We start from the raw sequence: 21575 nt of genomic DNA, 5'->3' as shown, positions 1-21575 counted from the left end.
TTATCACTGTATATACTAATGGATTCGGATATATACACTGTAATAGGTAAAATGTAACTAAACGCACCTGCTTACAGGTCGTGTAAAAGTAGACACACAAGCCGCTGTAATGAATAATTGAATAGACTGTATACATGTAGTTACTGTATTATGACTTGATTCGTAGTTACTATTATTGCAAAGTTATTTGAATGTTGATTTTATGTTTCTGTTTTTGGTAATATTTTCTACTAATTAGTAAAACCCAAAATAAATACGTCATCATTATGAACCGTCCAATCCGATGCCTCGTAAGAACGGAGTAAAAATTTCTTTTCAATATGGCTTCCGGCGACACTGCGCTATGGCTTCATAATAAATTGGGATCTACGGACGACTTGTGGTCAGGAAAAACAATATGTTCACAACTCAGCCAGAACAAACTGCAAAGTATCCATGCATGTTTTCACACGCTGCAGCCGCACGTGAAGGTCAAACTCATGCTTTCTTTCCTTCATATTCCAAGACGAAATGTCGAACAGGTAAACAAAAATCATAAAGATGGAGGGAAATTTTCTGTTTGAATGAGTTTGTCGAGTTTTAACCGAATTTCTGGTCACATCTCCATTCAAATTGTATGAGAATTTTACACATTTCAGAATTTGGTTATATCTTGTAGTAACTGACATTTTTACTGTTTAAACACTGTTAAAAGGATGTGAATATAATGTATTCTCTTTTGAGAAGTGGACAGGCATAGCCTACATCCACTTCTCTTCGCAAACCCTCACATTTTGATTCTGGAAAATGTGTAAATGTCAGAACCAAAGACAGTTTAGGCTTCGACCCATATTTTGACTCTAGTTTCCCTGAATTTTCGTAACAGATCTATTATTTCATTAATGCATCCGTTCGGTTCTAACATTTACACATTTTCCAGAATCAAAATATGAGGGCCTTGAAGAGAAGTGGATGTAGGCTATGCCTGTGCACTTCTCAAAGAAGAATAGATCGAATGATAGCATGTTATTGTACAGGTTGTGGTGATCTGATCATGACAGATTAAGCAATCATTTTGTATCACTGTATTAGATTGATTTAATCTGCCTCTAGGAAGTGACACTGTGCATGTCACTTATGTTGCTAGTTTTACTTATTAAGTTTGTACTTGACTGTTTAAATACTGAAATGTTTCTAATTCTATAATAAGCTGATAAAGGTTTTGTTGAGTGCGCAGAGTTTTCGTATTACCCGTGATGATAAACCAAAGACAAAAATGAAAAAAAAATGTACCTGCAGCTTTGTTACAGTAAATTATATGCTACTTGCCATCTATGGAAACTTAGAGGGCAGTTACATGACACATTTTATCCAATGACATTGCAACATTGTGAGGCAAAACAATATTACATTAATTAATGTTTATCATATAACATGATGGCGCTTCGCACTTTGTAGTGGAAAGGTGACATGGAGGATATCCTAGCTCAGGCCACACATTTTGACACTGACCAGTGGGTGTCTGCAATAGCAGAAATCCTTCAGTCCTACCCAAGCACTGGCTGTCTGAATTTAGAAATCGATAACAGTAACTCCACCTTCATGGAGATCCTCACAGACCTTAGTAAAGTTGGTAAGTTTCTTTTTGTTTTCAAAAGATATATAGGGTAAGCCAACTAAACCCACTTGAAAGGTTCTAGAGTATCTGAAATAAGATTCTTTCAAAGAGGTTAAATTCATTCTTCTTCATATATGTTTTTTAAGGTAATTTTTAAACATCGAAACAAGTTGATGTTTTTATTTGATTCTGAGTTGTGTAATTCAATAAATAAAGAAGAAGAGGTTTGAATCTTATAAAAATTTAAAAGATATTTTTTTATAATTCATCATACTGGTATATTCTTTTTCTGATCTTCTCCAAATGCATGAAAATCAAAGTAAAAAATCCCTTAGAGTTTTACTTTGATTAGTAATTTATAGTGCTGAAACGAATGTTCGAATATTCCCGAATGAATAGTAAATTTCTAATATTCGAATGTATATTTAGCATTCGAATATTCGATCACATGTTAAACACCCATATCAAGCACTTTAAACTATGCAGCATCGTGTTATTTCATTTTACTCTGAACGAAAGTATATATAAAGCCATTTATGACTGCCATGCTTGGTAGAGTCTATTACTTAACCCAGTAATAGACTCTTCCGCCATGCTTGTTTACCTTGAAAGTAAAAGCAGGGTTTACATCGAACGGAGACAAACATTCTAGATTTTTCAATTCATGACAGACGCTGAAGAAAAAAATTGCTTAACTGTTTAAACGAGTGTGAGCAACGGAGAGTTAATATCGAAAGGTACATCGAAAGTTTTTTTAAAAAGATACCTTGATATAATTTTTTTTTAAATAAACAGAACATTTCCGTAGTTATGAGCATTATCAGTTTTCTGTTTAATACTATATCAAACATGGCGGAAATATTTGGACTGACTTACGAAGTTACGTATCGGTCTCATACAGGAGTGAGGACTGCAGTATATTATTAAAGAAGTAATAAATCTTTTGATTGTAGTTGATGGCAATTTTTTAAAAATCAGTATATTATTATTTGCTTAAAAATTAAATGCGCACCCAATTCAATGGATACTCATGCATTAAGTGTCAACTTCGAACTGACATGTTTAAGCAGTCTACACATACACCCACTTCGCAATACAAACTATTATATATGCTTAATACATTGTCTATGACGTCTACGAATATTCGAATACGAATCGAATAGTACTCACGAATATTCGAATACTGATTAATGGTATTCGTTTCAGCACTAGTAATTTACGTAATACCCAAAGAGTTTATTTAATAATCACTACCTATCAAAGTATGTATTATGCTACTTTACACAAGAAACACACACAGTGATGCTGATTAGATTAGAATAAGCAACTACATGTATACTCCATTTCTGTAATTACAGTGAAGAAGTGTGCCAGTGTAAGGATGCTTCCAATGGAATGTCAGTTTTTGAACAAGACAGCGCTTGTAGCTGCCACTGGACCCCTCCCCCAACCTGTCAAACATTTTGCCCTCAAACGCAAGCCAAAGTCAGCCATTCTCAGAGCTGAACTACTACAGAAATGTAGGTGCATTTGACATACATCTAAATAAAGTTCTCTGAAATTCTGAAAACTTTCCATTAGAAAAAACAGGTTTTTTTTTAAAACTTTGCCAAAGCTAACCAAAGGTTTGATGATAAAAAGTTGATAGCCACTACTCTTTTCATACACATATCTGTAATAGAATAAATACGGTATTTATTTTATATAATACAAAAAATATATTGTGCAGCAGGTATTTAAAATACCTGCTGCACAATATATTTTTTAAACAGTTTTCTTTATTAACTTGAGTTTAATGCTTTCCCTTTATATATACATGATGATATACATGTGTAAAGTGATCATCATTTAGTCTTTTTTCTTGACTTTTGAAATCTTGATTAATTCCCTTTTCAGCCTCAGAGGTAGCCAATAACAAGAAAAATAATGCTCCAAACAGTGTACCATACAAAGTTCGCAGTTTTGCCAAAAAGATGGACGACTCCAGTAAGAGTTTGAATTTAAGATTGAATGATTAATATCATATCATATACATGTACCTGTCAACAGCCCCAATTTATTTGATAATTTTGGAATTTGAAATAACTGATCTGCATCCAAAATTTTTGAGATTTTGCTTTTAGTGACTCTTAATTGTCTCTTTCTACAATCATTTATGTAAGTCTATTCGAGTTGGCATTCATGTGTATGGTGAACTTTAATTTTTTATTATTCTTAAACAAATAATGATTGAAGTCAGATTAATGAATGTCATATATTTTAAATAATAATGAGCTTTTTCCGTATATGTTTAGATTAATTTATTTATTGCGTATATTTTTAGCCCCGTTAAAGGGTCTTCCTGGAAGGACCCCACCATCAGCCGGATTCCGGTCACCGGGAACTGTGATGGGACGATCTAACTCCCTGCAAGGAACCCCTCTAGGTGGCCATCGACAAAACTCCCTAAAGAAAGAAGGAGGAATTAAAGTAAGCCAAAAAGTTGATATAACTATGAGACTGTTTTACCCCTGCCTTTCTTCTTGTTCTCTTTAACAATGAAATGCTTTCTGTAGTGATTCATGCAGGTACAATGTGTAATGATAGCAAGCATTGCAGTAACTAATTTATTGTTAATGTACTGCAGTATGTTAGAAGAAGAGTCAAATTTTTTATGTAAGGTTGCTCAGAGTTGCTTTTTAGGACATTCATTTTTTATCTATCTCTAAAAAGGTATGATGATTGGAAAAGGAGATGTTTAAATATGTTTCGAACACATTTTCAACACTCAAAACTTGGAAAAGCATTCAAAACATCAAGACTGTAATGGTACAATTTATTTTTGACATGATGAATGTCAGATCAATAAAATCATGAATGTATTGAATACAACCACCTTTTAATAGTTAAAAAATGTTATTTATTTCTACTAAGCTGCCGGGTATGTTTTGTATTTGAAAGTTAAATATATAACCTTACTTCTTATTGAATAACATGTACCGCGTATATGCTGAAAATCATCTAAATATATATATATAAAGGGGCTAAATATTTTTTTTTTTAACTTTCAGCTCTTGGACATTGAGGCTTTGCCCTTAGGGCCAAAAGAAGCAAAACGACGAAAGAAAATACAAGGTGAGTGCTAATGTTGTCACTTGATGTTAAGTTGATGGCCAAATTGGATTGATTTTGTACAAGGATGCCTTTAAAAAATTGATGTTGGTCTTCTCCAGATGAGGGATGTCACTCAGGTTTGTTTGTAGGGATGTTGATTTTTTTTTTCAAAGTTGTCTGAAACAACCGCACTGGTATTTGAACATTATGATGATGCTCAGAATTTTGAAAAGAATATCTGTGTCAATGACTTTTACTCAGTCCATCAGGAAAGGGAAAATGGGAACAGTTCTTTAAAGGGGGACTACAGCTCAGTCCAAGACTTTTGCACAACATCAGAATTTTATATGATGGAGAACCCCAGAGTTTTATGCACTATATATGTATTGAGATATACATGCAATGCATTTACAAGTTGAAGTTCAAGTATATACATGGCTCTCCGAAAGAAAAATAAACATTTTATTCTTTAATTATTTAGCATCTCAAATGTTGGTTTCAGAAATGGAAGAGATGGAACAAAGAAAAAAGGAGAAGGAGGCAGCTGCTGCAGCAGGGACCAATCCAACCACTGCTTCCTATACTCCAGATTATGCTGCAGGTCTGGTGTCCCCAGCCCCTTCAGTAAGTATACAGGTATTATAAGTACCACTGCTTCTGATATTTTTCGTTATGCTGTGGATCTGATGTCTCCTGTCCCCTTAGTAAGTATGCAGAAACAACAAGAATCACTGCCTCTTATGCTGCAGGTCTGGTGTTCCCTACCACATTAGTAAGCATAAAGAAATCAATACTCCAGGCTATGCTTCTGGCCATGTTTCCCCTGTCCCCCTCAGTAAATATATGGAATCATTATGCTCTGTCCAGATTACAGTGGGAATAAGGTGATATTGTTTTTAGTGTGCACAACTACAGGTAGATACAGACTGATGTGCTCACTTTACTGGGGTTGGTTTTTTTCCCACATGCATTAAAGCAAGGAAACAGTTTACCCTTTTGATGTGTCTCGAACAACATCAATGTTAATGTTAATTGAGTGTTAATGTTTTTGTAGAAGCTGTCGGCACCCACTACAGTTTTACCTGGAGGAACAACAATTTCATTAGCAGCCCCAACCCCCACAGTGACATATGTACCACCAGCAGCCTCCAGACTAACGGCCCCAACACCCCCGTCTTCATTTGGTGGGTATTTTGCTCATCCATACATTAGTCTGCTCAACTGTCAACAATGGTCGACCTTTTTTGCTGTGATATTTGTTATTTTGAAACCGATTTTTAAAATTTGAATTTAAATTTCAAATGTGTGTCATTTTGAAAAGAATGGATACCTGGAATGAAAATTTATAAAATTATATAAAAATATCAAAAGTACAGTTTGGTGTTGATAATTTTAGGTTAGGGTCAGATAAGTATTAAAGTTAGTTAAGGTTGAAACCAATTCTTGAAGGTCCCTTTTTTGACCTGTTTCATTTTGTAGTCTCACCTGTGACTGCAACACAACAACAAGCCAGGGACAATCTCCAACAACAGTTAGAACAACAGCTTGGCCAATCACAAATCAGAACACAGACTGCCATACAATCCAATCAACCACAGACAACCTTACAAACAAATGTACAGAAACCATCCAATCAGAATACACTTCCTCAGTCCCAGGCTACTGCTGCAGCAGCTCCTCCACAGCAAAAGAAGGGTTTATCACTTACAGTAAGTTCTATATCCTAACCACATAATTATTGGTATACAAGTAAACATTAGTACATGTATCTCGAACTTGGTGGATATCCAAGAGTTGAGATATCCGAAGTGGCTTTCCAGTTTAAATTCTTTGAACCTCTTATATTTACCTGTATTTAAGTACCGGTATATAACAAATTCTTCTACTACTCATAAAGGATATTCAACTTAATAGATGAAATATTTTTTGTGTTGTTTTTCCATATGAAATACATATTAATACTTTTATTAATATAGTTTGTATTGTACTAGTAAAAACAATGTAACTATAAAATCTTTGTATCTCATATGATACAATGACAATAACAAACCGTCAACCATCTAAAAAATCCATAAAACAAAATACAAATTCAAAGCAGAGCAACACGGATCTCCAAAAACATAGAGGTAGAATTAGGTGCCTAGGAGGAGTGAGCATCCTCTGCTGACCGGTCACACCGGCCGTGTGCTCTTCGTCATAATCAGGAAAAAAAATGGAAAAGTCTGTAGGCAATTAGGTGATTTATTATAATCTAACAATTAGTATGAAAGACGTCAGTCAGCATGAGACCCAGCAGAAGATTGAATTTGCTGACAAGGTGGTTATATCGACCATAGAACTTACGAAAAGATGACTTCAAACGAGACTGTTGATAGTCCTGTTTTATTAACTTGTTTGTCTCGTATCTTTGGCCCTTCAATTTACTTCAACATAAGCTGGGTATTCAAGATTACCGTATTCGAGATATCAAGAGTTTTTTTTTAATCATTGTCATAGAGAAAACAGTTGGGACCTGTGATCGACTTCGACATAAGCACGGTATTCGAGATACATGTATCCCTTGTTTGAGATCAAATATTTACCTGTATACTATTTATTTATAACTCATGTATCAGTGTAGCCATCAAGACTTCTGCTGTAAATATAAATTTGACTTCTTTATTTTTCAGAAAGAACAAATGTTGGAAGCACAGGAAATGTTCCGTACATCCAACAAAGTCACACGTCCCGAAAAAGCTCTCATTCTTGGATTCATGGCAGGGTCAAGAGGTCAGTAGCGATTCCAGGAAGGGCGGGACTTAAGGGACCTATTCAGAATTGTTGCAAAAGTATTATAGATGCATGTTATGTTTTTCTATTGAAAATTATCTAAATTTCTTTCTCTGATACTTTGTATTACGAATTTGCCTAATATACCCTAGGAATGTGTCCACACACCTTTAATTATTAAGCAACCTGTATACAACTTTTTGAATATTTTTGTGTGGATCAAGTATAAATCCATTTGTTACATGTATGTAGATCTTGCATTCATGGTTGTAGGTTTAAAGTCTGGTTGTCAATCTCTATCTCTTTAAAGGATTTGGCTTATTGGTAATATTGGTGTATTTTCAGACAACCCTTGCCCACAGCAGGGTAATGTACTGAGTATAAGACTGAGTGAAAATAAGGAGATCCTCCAGCAGGCAGACGGCTCCACTAAGACCATGCTGGCAGACATTTTCTTCCAGATGAACTACGAGACTGGCGAGTGGAAGAGGATCAAAAAATACCGCGAGTGTCCAGAGACCTGAATCTTTATTTGATGGTTATACCTTGGTAAGTCTGTCATCATTTAACGGAGAATTTCTTGTCACAAGGCAAAAATATTATAGATATTGGTAATCTTTTATAGATATAAATACTGGGTATCTTTGAAATAGATTTAATAGTGACTGAATTCTAAGATTATACATTGGCAGACATTGTCATAGATACTGAATTGATTTGTTTTATCTTTGTTAGCACATGTATAGGCATAGATATATCCAGGCTGTATATAAAGCTTTACACAAGGGTTTTCTTTTTTTTTCCTGATCAAGAGTGCAACTTGCTACAGAACTGGTTAATCTGGATTAAGAGCTTTGTCTGATCAGCTTCCTCACTCTTGTGTTGGATCCAAGAGTTACAGTTCATGCCTCACCCATCAGCCACCCAAGGCTTCGGCGTAGAGGATACAGGAAAAGCGTGACGCCCATCATACAGAAGATCAAGTCCACATTCTCACCGCAAACAAAGAGTGCTTATATAATGACACAGCTTCCTAGTTCTGCAACACAGCAGTCCAGTTGACCATACATTTTGTGCCATTCTTTAACATGAAAACTGACTATGTGATTATCTGATATTATTTCTCATTTGTTTTCATTGTGGTATCCTTGTTGTATGGAAATTTGAAGATGTTGTTATAATATTAAAAATTGTTATTTTGTTGTTGGTTAGTAGATTATTTACTTAAAGGAGAATTATTGACCAGGGAATAAGTTTTATTAGGTCACCTTATTCAGTCAGATGACCTACATGTATCTCTCTGTTTTTGTCCGTGATATCACATCAATTGTAAACATTTAACATTTTCTGCATTTTCTTCTAAATTTCTTTGCCAATCTTTACCAAATTTAGTATGCATTGATTGCAAAACTATTAATTCCCATACACACGGTGCCTCTACATGTATGCTGGATGAAAACTTTTTTAGATATATGTATAATGATTAAAATATTTTGCACTTTGTGTCCTTAGCAGCCTAGTAAACGGTTAGGCATCGTCTCAAGACATGGTCTGGGGTTCGCAAAGCTTTCATCGTTGCAAACTAAGGCCAAAACGTATGCTCCTCTAACCATCTGGAGAGAGTTTTGCAGACTTCAGGCTGTGGTTTGTGAGGATCCTACTTGCTATGGTTTGCGGCAGTGATGATCAGTGTATTCACAGTATTTTTTTAAAAAGCTGAACACCGCTCGTTAATAGGCACCGTCATACCGGTACCTGGTATATAAACCCTTTGATTTCGTTACACCCGATGGCACACCTGAAACTCGTGGCCGACGTGTAGTATTCCTTTCATGGTCTTTGGAATTTATACATTTAATTCTTATTTTATGTGCATATTCTGTTTCTAAATTATATTTTGACCAGTTTATTTGATGTAAGTATTCTCCTGGCTTGAAAAAGTGCATAAAATTTGATTTTTAATCGCGACCATCACGGCGAAGCAAGATGTACGTCCACACAGATGAGACCTCCACAGGGAAATATAATACTTTAAATTGTTAAGAGGTCTGTGGCTTATATAGGGAAAGTGGTGCTGAAAGAGAAATATGGCGGACAGTGCCTATTTAAGACCAGGGCGTTTAGCTTTAATGTACATGTACATTGAATACACTTTTTTAACATGATTGAAAAATGGGTTTTCAGTGAATAATTTTAATGCAATATACAGAAATACACTTAAGACTACCAATTTTCATCATTTTTCCCATGGGAATAAATAATAAGAAAGACCACTATCTGATACATGTAACCACGCCCCGCCCACTGCAAACACAATTATCCAACCCCCCCCCCCCCCCCCCCCGACTGATACTTATAATTTAGGGTTGGGGGTGTCTGGGACACTCTAGAAAATTCAGTACATATATACCGTAACTAGGCCTTAGACCCCCCTTAAACACTCCTCCCCCCCCCCCTCCCATGGAAAAGTGTTATGGTTTATCCTTATTAGTCAACAGAGTTGATGTTGGAGCAATAAACTGCACGGCTTCCCAATTAGAGTTTTGTTAAAATTTAGCGCCATTCCTCACGCGAGCGTAGGTGCTCATCCAGACTGGTTGTCGGCTGAGGTTTTATCAACCAATCAGCGCGTCTGTATGTAGTCTGTATGCATGAATGAAGAATAAACAAAGTACCCCGAAGGCAGCAGACGAGAAAATCCAAACAAACCGATCCTAACTCGGAGTTCATCGGGACAGACATGTGACACACGGTACAAGAGATAGTAAGTAGACTTGAACTTATTTGTTAACCTTCATTAATTAAGAATTTAGAAAGACAGTCACTTTTGAACACAAGGGGAAGATCGATATGGCAAGTAAGAAATGCGGTGTGTACCCGATCAGCGTGATCTAGTACTGTATGTAAACACGTAGGGTAAGACAGAGTTGTACGTCCTCTTTTGTTTTGTTTTTTGGGGTTTTTTTTTTCGAATTTATTCTGGCAATCAAGTAAATGTATAAATTGTTTGAAACCATTTTTGCAATTTTGAACATGTTGAAAATATACTGAAATAAAGGAGTGTTGAGATACACAAGTCAACACATGGTTCTAAATTTACCTGTGTGTCGTGTTTACCTGAGAAACCTTTACAAGGATAATAGAACAATAATCCAATAGAGCGTTATTGCATGGTTTTGTTGTACAAATGAAGGTTACCCCAGAGTTCAACGTTAACATCGGCTGATGGCTCATATGATCAAGTTATTCTTCGAAAGTTATAAATGCCCTCGTTGAACTCGCAATTGACCCCCCCTCGGTAAGGGTCAAATCTGGATTATTTTTTCTCTATTTTATGATGGGTCTTCCCTCTACATAGAAGGTGGGGGATTAAATGGAGCAAGTTCAATATATTTTGTAATTTACTGAGATAATCACCCATCATTCACTTCCCATTTTATACTTGAATTGTACAGTCATGTATGTACACATTATGGGGCAATTTTACATCCGGATATGAAGCTTTTCAAGTCAGTGTTTTACAGAATTTTATTATATAATACCATTTCTTGGGCTTTCGACAACTCGACTTCTTTCAGTGCAATTTCACTAAGCCAATCGATCCTTGCTCAGAACTCCCTTATTAAGCTGTTATTCCATAGGAAATTGCAGTTAGTCATCTTTTCTTGTTTCAAAGCCGCTACTATTTGCGAAAACAAATAGATATTCGGGGAATTCCCTATTTACACTCCTTCGTACCGGTCTGATCTCTGAAGGGGTCGTGGTGAGGTCGAGATGCATGGGTTTTTTTTTCAGCAGATGCTGATGTTTTGTCTGGGATAAAGTTGCTGTACTATTATATGTAAACCCGAAACTTCACTGCAAGTTTAACGAGGTTAGTGACCTTTAAATTCATGATGAGCATACATACACACAGAGAGAGAGAGAGAGAGAGAGAGAGAGAGTGGGGGGGGGGTACAACATATACAAAGCGACAGAGGGGAAGTAAAGAGATCTTGATCGCCTTATCTTAATTAGTGAAGGGTTTGTTCCATTGAAATGCGCGCTTTACTGTTTCTCAGAAGCCCTTTATAATCTCTGATTCAAAGTCTTAGAAGTCTCTCAGAACCTACAAACGCCGTAATAAAGAGCGCCATTAAGCGCGGATCGTGAGGGGTTTGGACCCCCTCCTCCAGGAAAACTCAATTGCAAACCTGTGAATTTACATAGTACCTACATGTAAAAAACCCATCTGGGAAACGAATTCTAAATCCTCGTATGATATTTTTTGAAATTTGTGAATTAATTGCGTTTTTTATATACACATAATAAGTATTTATCTTCCGCAAATTTATTACATATGGTTGTTGTTTTTTTAACCTACTTTCATAATAAATCAACAAAAATGAGAGATAAATATTTAATGGAGGAGAGGACATAGTTAACCCAACCCCCCCCCCCCCCCCATCCCCCCCTACACATCCCCTCATGCGGGACTTATTATATGTGGAGGCATGAGTGGATGATGAGTTGCTTTCAAGGCTCACTCTCTCTCTCTCTCTCTGACATCCGGTGCACTTAGTGGCCACTCTGCGCTGTTGTTTTTACACTCTGCTATGGAATGGGTTTATATCTGCAGGTTAGTATATTTTCATTTCAAGTTCATTTGAGTATAAAACTATTGTGTTTGTCAGATTGTTTGGAGGTTTCCAACAAGTGTTTTGGTGGATAAATGAGTAAAGGGTTTACGTACATGTATATAAATGAGATTAAGTATTATCAACAGGCGATGGCAAGTTATTATCTGTCATATTTTTACCAGGAAGATTGTGTTTACACTAGGGTATATTTTATTCAGAGAGAGAGAGAGAGAGAGGGGAGAGAGAGAAGTGGATTTCGAAAATTTTCCATCGGCTAGTAATTTAGGTCAAACGACCAGTGGTCAGAGGTTTTCAAACTTCTTCACATATCCGATATAGAACTGTGAGGTTCATCGGTAAATCAGCCCCCGACAAAACGTGTGGAGGGAGTTAGACTAATTGGGTTCAGAACTCTGTCCCAAACGCTAGATGACTATACTGCCGTTCATGATTGTGTAATTTAGTTTTTTTTTAAACATGTTTAAGGTAATCGTATACTTTATATCAATTTCATGCACTTTGTCCTTTTCGAACAAGCGAGACTCGTTGTTTACACACATACAAATAGATGTAGAAGAAGTGCATACATCATGATACATGTTTAATTTAATCACAACCAATTCGAGGCTTAACAAGTATTTCTACTCATAAGTGCAGTAATTTTGTGGTGGCTCGACACACCAGCTAGCGCATTATTTAATATTAATTGGATTGATAAAGAATTATTTATAAAAAAAAATATAAAATATTAAGCTCTAAAATACCCGGATTGCAGTCAAAACAATTTTTCCATTTTACTGGGGAAAAAATACAAAATTTATATAAAATAATTGAAAGTTGATGACGGTATCTGTTTTGTAAAATCATATTTAAAACAATTCTTCATTAATCCAACAAATAAAATATTTGTGTGTCGAGGAATCTTAAGGCTAAAAATGTGCAATATGGTTGAATAATTTTGGACTCATTGGTGCGTTATCACGTTATATAACATACTGTATAGACCTGGTGGATGTTTTCATTCATTACGCGGTCATTGACTTTATACACTGTTGTAGGATTTCATCGGTCTGGTAATGTGTGACTTCTGGTGGAGAATGAGAAAGAGGAGAAAACATACAGTAGCATGACAGATTGTGTGACGTCACAACTTGGTCTGTATGTTAAATCATGGATTGGTCGGACCAAAATGAGGCGAATTTTTACTATATTTATTTCATTCGTGGTCCTGGGTTTTCTATCCATGGCCTATTCACTTTTCCGGGCCCGGGGCGGATGGAACAGTTACTCTGTTAAATCGTCTCCCAGCGGGCACATGTCCATGATCCATCTACTGAATGCTGACGGATTCTACGAGGATACGATTGTCAACGTTACGGAACGAAACAACACTCTATTTAATAAAACAGGCCATAGAGAGATCTGGACACATCCCCAGCTAGACATTTTACACTCAGTACGTTCGTAAGATTCTAAAGTTATAATTTAGTATAAACGCAATTCTTAAAGAACTTTACGTATACATGTATTTCCTTGTGAATATTTGATATTATTGCATTCACTTTTTTAAGGAAAAAATAAATTTTCTACCAAATTTCAAAAACCCATGTTGGTACGAGGACCTTCACGAACCCAATGTGTATCAGTTTAACAAATACACCGTCATCTCGCGCAACATACGTACCACCATGACGGAACTCATGAAGGAATGGGCCTATCGAATCGCCAAGGAGAAGCCCGCACGGCGCCTGCGCTGTTTGCCGTACTTCCTGATCATCGGACAGCCCAAGTGTGGAACAACAGACGTGTACCGAAAAATAGTCAAGCACCCTGACGTCATCAATCCACCAATCAAAGAACTCCACTGGTGGTCCCGGAATCGACAGGGTATGTCCATTGAAGATTTAAAATGTAGATACATACTTTTGAATACATCCGATAACCGGTTAGCTATATGTTTCAATATTACTTTCATTGAGGTGTCATTATTAAAAGTTTTGCACTAATAAAACAAAGCAACTTATTTATAAATTTCTTATCATTGCGTTCACATGTGTGAAAAGTATATAACATATTTATGAGATTCAAAGCTCTAATTTTCTGCATCATTTAAAAATTTGTTCATACATTTCTCTATTTTTCATTCAAGGATCTTAGTTCATAGTTACTGTACTGTTCTTGAACTCTTTGTTTAATAAATGTCAACTCTTTTATTTGTGGAATAGTATTATTGCGCTTATCACATCCGCATTCTTTTTCCAACTTGACTATAACATTACATAATAAATGCCTTAATTGTGATACATGCTACTGAGAAATCATTAAGTTAAGTATACGTGGATCACTCTGCATTTGAAGCCACTGATATAATTTCAGGTCGGCGACTTAACTATACAGATATCATTCCTCTCTCGGACTATGTTGATATGTTTGACATGGCCGCCTATCACATTGAAAGGAGATATGCGCATGATCCGGAAGTAAAGAACCCGGATACAGTCTACCATCACACAGTAACAGGTAAGACAAAGAGATATAGAGGCGGATATAATTATATGCATACATATCTTTTAATTTTTTAAGATGTCGACCAATCTTGCAAATAAAGAACCATTGGCAAATTTTACCATGGACGAACGTTATAATTTATAAATTATATAGATTATTTTAGAAAACATGAAATGTACCGGTATTTATATAACTAACACAAACATGTTTGAGGACAGACGACTTTTATTTCGTGGCCACGACTTTTATTTCGAGGTCACGAATTAAAAAAAAATATCTAAAGCATGTCCTATGGCAGCCACCGTAGACAGGAGTCTCCAAATTAATTGTTTTATTCTTCTGTATGTAGCTTATACATGTACATTTACTATTACAAGCCAAGCAAAGGGTTATTAAATCATACCGAACTTCATAAGATTTACGACTTTGCCGAACTAAGTTAATTCATTTGTATTACGTTCCCACAACCTACAAGTGTGGACACTGTTGTCGCGAGGTGCATAGGTTAACATAAATAAACCACAAAACAAAAAACCGGAAGTCGCAGAAAACGTCAAGGACACTTGACTGTCAGAGCTTAGTGAAAGAATTCGGAAACAGCACTTTGAACACGTGTTTAGTTTACTATTTATCACGTTTTTCGATTCAATACAATGTTAGTTATTTATCTGGATCTACCTCTTGAAATTATGAAACATACTACGGCTTTCTTTTTTGCCTGGGTATAAAATATGGTACAGTTACATGTAGGAGTCCAGCCTTTGAGACATGGGAACTTTGTCCTGGTCTGTCTGAACCTCGAACACGAAATAAGGATTTAATATCGGTTATAATTTATTATCGCTGTGGTTGTCTGACAAAAGGTCGTCACCCAACATTGTTTTATGCATATGTCCCTGTTATTTAGGTAACACCATGGGACAATGGTCTTAAATGTTAATTTTCAAATAGGTTATTAACCAAACAACTGAATTTTCAAAGGAATATAATTAATTTCTATATAATTATTGTTAACATTATCATATATACATGTATATACCTCCAACATGAATGAAATTTCCCTAAAAGCTTGGTTAGATTTCTAACGACAATATATTTTTGCCAGAAACAATCGATGTCAAAAAATAGATGGCCCTTTGTTTTAAAAGTTTTTTTTCTTTTTGCAGGAGAAGCAAGTGCATCGATTCTTTGGGAAAACGACGACTGGTTTCACTTCAAGGAAAACGAAGCATTCACGGAACCAAAATACACCAGTGCCGATTACATTAGGCACGTCATTCCCAATGTCAAGGTCATAATCTGCGTCCGAAACCCAACAGACAGGTATGGGGAGCGGGATAGTCACCTCTTGTATAATATCTTTTTCATATCGGGGAGCGTTACAAATTCAAACTCAAGAAAAAGTATACAAATATTGATTTGGATTAAACGATGCGTTTAAATTCAACAAGAGAATCTTTCCAATCAAACACTAAAGGTCATTATTAACCAATACGGTTCCTGCGTAATTTTGAATTAACCAATCAAATTGTTCTGATTTAAGGTTATACTCGGACTATCTGTACTTTACAAAAACCAACAAATCAGCGGAAGACTTCCATAATGCTGTATCATACGCCCTGGAAGTGTACAATAACTGTACAGCTAGTCACTCCGTCAGGTTCTGTGTGTATAACAGAACTGTAGCGTACCTGTCGAGGGTAGGTACAGTAGACAGAAACTCTTAATATACGTCAATGGGGTCACAACACTTTCTACGCCTACAGACAATCTGAAAATTATTTTTGAGAGTTTGTGGTTGATATTTTCTCGTATAAACGTTTGGACATTTGTAAGTTGCAAAGAATTGAGAGATATATAAAAGCTTTTACGTTATTCTACGTCTTTCTATACATCTTTATTCACCAATCAAGTGCCCCGGGGGGCATATGCATTATAACAATTTGTTATACTTTCATGTTTAATACTGAAATCTGATTGGTTTAGACGCAGTTTATAATCCGTTCTATTACCCTCAGCGTTAGCAACACACTTTGCAACGGGTAACACAACGAATTGTTACATGCGCGTAAATTATGCGCGTATTCGCAGTAGAATTCATGTCAATTCTATATAAAAGCAGTAAAAATTTCTCTTAAAGTAAGACATTCAGTATAATAAAATAAATAGGGCCTGTTTGGAAGGGTAACAGTTGAAATTGACACCCCTTGAAAACCATTGTCAAGCTCTGCTTTGCGTCGGTTGACAACGGTTTTCTCGGGGTGTCAGTTTCAACTGTTACCCTCCCAAACATGCACTATTTATATAAAAACAACATGATCATAACAAATAATGGATGAAATATATAAATATTGTACTGTTAAGTAAGCATAGTAAGTTACAATGGGAGGTACATTTGATATAACACACATCAAGTTGTCATACACATGTAAAACTTTCACGTCTTTCTAACAATTACCAATACCTATAGATGTAAACCCTTCTAATGATTTTTACTAGTATTCTGCATAGTAACGGTAGATGTTAACCTTTCACGTATAGATTTATTCGATTTACTTCTACAGGTTCGTTTACGTTTAGGAATGTACTCTGTTTACATCAAGGATTGGATTAAGGTTTTCCCCAGGAGTCAAATCTTGATTATCTCCCTTGAAGATTATGCGCAACACACTAGGAAGATTCTGAATCAAGTTTATAGTTTCTTGGATGTCCGTAAGTTATTTCTAGACTTGTCTTTATATTTCTTTGCTTTATTGTGAGTCTGAGGTTAAAGCACGTTTTGAAAGCAGTTAAAACATTGGGTTAGAAGTACTATTTGGAAAATTAGAAAGTCATCTAATTTTTTAAAAATAATTTGTTTGTCTTTCCCCCCGAGAGAGAGAGAGAGAGAGAGAGAGAGAGAATGTTGTTTCCTGGGTATATATCCTAAAACATATTTTCAGGAATTCTTGGTGGGGAAGACATGAGATCCATTGCAAAACTAAAAGTGGCAAACAAACGAAAGAAGTGGGACCGAAATGTTGGACCAATGCTAAATGTGACACGTAAAATGTTGAATGACTTCTATAAGCCATACAATGAAGAGTTGGCGGAAATAATGAACGACGATCAATTCTTGTGGGAACCAGAAGACTACGATTACGAAAGTGTCGAAGACAAATGAATCTCGATCTCGATATTATAGTAACTGTTGATAAATTTTATTGACTATATATTATTATTTATTTAACTCAGATTTATTTTTATACTCGTGTATGTTTGCTGACAATGTTGCGAGATCCAGAGGAAGCTTTTCGCATTGGTTTTGTTGTAACTTTTCGAGACTTATCACCATGAACAAATGAGTGAAATTAATATTTAACAATGTTCGTAGATATTAACTAGCCCCAAGGATGTCCAATGACTACCAATAAGAATTTGTGATATAGTTTTACAGAAACTGAAACGTGTTTATTTTAACCAAATTTATTTTTGTTAGGTCCATTTTTAGCCTAATATATTACTGTTATAATAGACAGTTGCTGTACTTAAAAATAATGTTGCAAGCATGTATTTTAACCAGTCGTCATAAAATTGTTTGAAGTTTTATGCATATAAATCTTACGATTTTAACTCGTATACATGTATGAATTCAAAGTGTTTCTCACATTGAGATTTGTAAAATATGTACACTGTGTGTACAATGTTGTACGACAATAGAATGTACATATTAAAATATATATAATAATATATGATGTAAATATTTTATGTATAGATATTTTTTTATATCTGCCATTTTTTTTATTTGAGAAAAGACATAATCATACGCCCAATGTTCTTTGTTGTCGCACAGTTAGCTAAGTTAAGATATTCCATTTATGTCTACAAGAGAATGCAAAGACTAACCACAGCAGCTACTACATTTATCGAACAATCATCTTCAGATTTTTTTTCTTCAAACAATGCAGTTCCAATAAAACCCATGGTTGAAACCCCCGACCATTTTCTTTTACGCGCAATTACCTTGGGCATTTCATGCCAACTCATCGAACTTTTCTCTTTTTCATTAATATAAGTCACTAGTATTTATAATCCGCAAAAGAAACAATTAAAACGATCTAATTTTTATAGGAACAAAGAGCACAGCTCATGTGATAAACACATTGTTTGTTAGATTCTTGGGTAAAAAGCATTAACGCAATTACATGTAGATTTTCCCCCAAAAGTCGCTTCAGGAATTACCTCTAAAATCAACTTTTATAAGTTAATATACGTAGTAAACGTGTGATTAAACATTTACATACATTATAAAGCATAAATTAGTCCCTTTAAATGATATAGTTCCAGAGTTTTCTAGAGACCTGTATTTAGTAAGAAATATTTAGAGAGTTGGCCTATGGTAACCCGTTGTATATGTTGAGGAGGAACTGGTCGTGGTGTTCTGACGATGATGAAAACTCAATTTAGTTCAAGAAACACAATTCAATTACGTAAAATTATACAATTGTGCGCTTGTGGATGCGGGCGTGTATGTAATGTGGAACTACTTGAATACCCTATGTTTTATCTTTCATTGTATTTTACAATGTATTTTTTGAAAATTTATTTGTGTAATAAACCATGACAAGTCATGTTTGTGTTTTGATTTCATTGTAGCTTAGCGGAACATTCCGGTGTCTCTCTCTGTCTCTCTGTCTCTCTCTCTCTCTCTCTCTCTCTCTCTTAGATTGCTTGAAATGTTAACTTTTACATAAGGTACTACTGGTCTTGTAGCATAATTGTCCCTGCTGCGTAGTCTTTCCCAAAATAAAAACGGGCTCAGGTTCTCTAACCCAGAAATATTGGCCTCACATAACCCCCCCCCCCCCCCCCAAAAAAAAAAAAAAAAATAAAGCAAACTGGTACCAAATTATCTTTCATAGTATATATCATAGTATATAGACTTCCCCCGCATTTTAAATTTTAAGCTTAAGCTCCTATCCGGTTCTATTTATAGAATTTTCTTTATACATCACGAGAAAGACCTCATTAATTTCTATACTGAAAATGATATTCTAAATCACTATCATGATTATTATAATTATTTGACAAGGCTGAGTCTAATTATTTCTACCCTAGATATTTTGATGATATTTCTTGCATGATGTTTCACTACTGTATCAATTATTTCAAGATCAAAAAATAATTTATTTACCACACCTATTTCCTAGGGGATCGTCTAGAAAGGTAACACTTTTTCCTATGAACCACCACAAATTCTAATGATTTCACAGAATTAAGTGAAAGAAAGAAGTACAAACCGCATGCAAATTTGATCTTCTATCAGATTTTGGGGAAAACGAAGTTGAATTCATCTCGCTCTTTCATTCGACTTGTTACGAAAAAGCCTTCTTGATTTTCTGAAGCGCATTCACAACTTCACTTATGTATGTTTCTATGTTCTTCAGAAGGTATCCAACGGGTTTCAGCAACTTAAATATTTGTAATAAGAAAAATTCGTGTTTTCATTATATAAAACCAGTATTTCAATATATTTTTTATAGTATAAAATCTTTATTACTGAGGAATCATTTAATTCCGTGGGAGCCAATTTTCGCAGATTGTTGGTTTTTTGCTTATTCGCGAAAATGTAACTGTGGATGCGTCGGTTTTTGGTTTCAGAAGAAGGATAACTCTTTCTAACTTTGTTTTCGTTGAAGATTGAAATCCGTGGGGGAGAATAACCACGAATACCCCAATAAAAGAGCTACCAGTGGCGTAGCTACCTTTTAATTGATTGTATTCAAAAAAAGGTAGGGGTCTGGGGGCTCCTGGATTTTATGTCATTTGAATGACAAAACTGCCTTAAAGATATGACATTTTTTAAGTATTATGATTCCAATAAATATGAACAAAAGTTGCTGAATTCTGAGACAAACATTATTTACCTGGTACTCTTCGAATATTTTCTTTAAAATTTCAAGACCCCCGATGCTCTTGGATTTTAGGTTTTAGCTTTTAGATTTACAGGCTTTTGATGATGAGATATTGTCTCAAAATATTACCGTGTCGTGATCGTCTTTGCCTTCATTGTGTAGCTGTTGTGCTTTTAAAAACGATTTTTAATTGCTTTGTACTGACATACTTTTTATATTTAGATTTCTTACGTAGTAAACTCAAAACCGGATGCATAAAAAGTATGAATTAATGTAAAGTATGGAATGACGGTATTTTCCGGAATCGTAGTAATTGCGTGGTTTACAATGAGAACTGAATACTAAATATGCAGATTATAATTCAGTGGAGTCTCAATACGATTTGCTTACGTGCAAACAATAGGAAACTCAAATCATAAGACCTATGCTTTGCAAAATTTTGGGTATTCATTTGCGTTTTTGCGTAAAGGGCGCTACGCCACTGGCTACCACGAATTCTAATGATTCCCAATAATTAACAACTGTAAAACGAAATTAAGAGTTCGTATTTATTTCACATTTGCTCACAAAAACAAATTCATTGTGCTATTTTGACTTGTAACATTTAAACTAGGAACTTTAACTGTAATTTAATAACATGTTAATCATAAATCATTAATTTTGTTTAACAATGATAAAATTCAAAATCATGCCATAAATCGAAATAACTATTTTATATCCGATTTCAGATAAATATTTACTCTTCCTTCTGCATTATGCAATTTTATTGGTTTTGTACATATTTTCTTCATAGCTAACAATTTTGAAACAACGGGATTTACCATGAGAACGTAAGACGACCGCAACATTGTCCAATCCCTGGCTGTGGTACATGACATCACGTGAGAGTTTTACGACTGCGCGAGATGTCGAGACGACACCGTCCCAATGTCTGTGTTTGTCCCGGTAAAAGGGACTCCTTTATGGCTTTTGGTCATCCACCGCGGTCGCGAGAAATTCGTGAAATTTTGATTTTTAATTTCAAGGTCTTGTTTTTACTTCGATATACAATCATTTCATCGTTCTGAATAACCTGAGCTGGGATTTGTCAATTAT

The 21575-nt window shown here is 35.2% G+C and overlaps 2 protein-coding genes across 3 annotated transcripts; both read left to right on the top strand.

The window, feature by feature from the left end:
- The first annotated feature begins 305 nt into the window (after positions 1 to 305).
- On the top strand, positions 306 to 8662 carry LOC128181101 (negative elongation factor A-like). The gene is made up of 12 exons (XM_052849371.1): positions 306 to 521; positions 1438 to 1612; positions 2956 to 3117; positions 3494 to 3583; positions 3921 to 4066; positions 4648 to 4711; positions 5193 to 5314; positions 5745 to 5874; positions 6170 to 6399; positions 7360 to 7459; positions 7805 to 8008; positions 8272 to 8662. The coding sequence occupies exons 1-11, from the start codon at positions 321 to 323 to the stop codon at positions 7981 to 7983; spliced, it is 1599 nt and encodes a 532-aa protein (XP_052705331.1). The 5' UTR covers positions 306 to 320; the 3' UTR covers positions 7984 to 8008; positions 8272 to 8662.
- Positions 8663 to 10079: 1417 nt separating this feature from the next.
- On the top strand, positions 10080 to 19196 carry LOC128181217 (carbohydrate sulfotransferase 15-like). Of its 2 annotated transcripts, none has more exons than XM_052849527.1 (8): positions 10080 to 10223; positions 13137 to 13534; positions 13650 to 13965; positions 14455 to 14598; positions 15753 to 15909; positions 16130 to 16286; positions 17151 to 17298; positions 17529 to 19196. In XM_052849527.1, exons 2-8 carry the CDS (start codon positions 13205 to 13207, stop codon positions 17747 to 17749), a joined length of 1473 nt encoding a protein of 490 aa, XP_052705487.1. In that variant the 5' UTR covers positions 10080 to 10223; positions 13137 to 13204; the 3' UTR covers positions 17750 to 19196. The 2 variants fall into 2 exon arrangements, with proteins under 2 accessions (XP_052705487.1, XP_052705488.1); XM_052849528.1 differs by lacking the exon at positions 10080 to 10223 and adding an exon at positions 11947 to 12077.
- Positions 19197 to 21575: the final 2379 nt, after the last annotated feature.

This window comes from Crassostrea angulata, chromosome 4, assembly GCF_025612915.1.
Source record: "Crassostrea angulata isolate pt1a10 chromosome 4, ASM2561291v2, whole genome shotgun sequence".
Classification (NCBI taxonomy): Eukaryota; Metazoa; Mollusca; class Bivalvia; order Ostreida; family Ostreidae; genus Magallana; species Magallana angulata.
This window is presented reverse-complemented; position numbering and strand designations above follow the sequence as displayed.

Excerpts from the sequence above, each read along its gene's own strand:
- LOC128181101 (XM_052849371.1), top strand. The coding sequence starts at position 321 with ATGGCTTCCGGCGACACTGCGCTATGGCTTCATAATAAATTGGGATCT. Across the intron at positions 3,584-3,920 it reads CAAAAAGATGGACGACTCCA|CCCCGTTAAAGGGTCTTCCT; the intron begins GTAAGAGTTTGA and ends GTATATTTTTAG. Across the intron at positions 6,400-7,359 it reads AGAAGGGTTTATCACTTACA|AAAGAACAAATGTTGGAAGC; the intron begins GTAAGTTCTATA and ends TTTATTTTTCAG.
- LOC128181217 (XM_052849527.1), top strand. The coding sequence starts at position 13,205 with ATGACAGATTGTGTGACGTCACAACTTGGTCTGTATGTTAAATCATGG. Across the intron at positions 14,599-15,752 it reads CTACCATCACACAGTAACAG|GAGAAGCAAGTGCATCGATT; the intron begins GTAAGACAAAGA and ends TTCTTTTTGCAG. Across the intron at positions 17,299-17,528 it reads TTATAGTTTCTTGGATGTCC|GAATTCTTGGTGGGGAAGAC; the intron begins GTAAGTTATTTC and ends ACATATTTTCAG.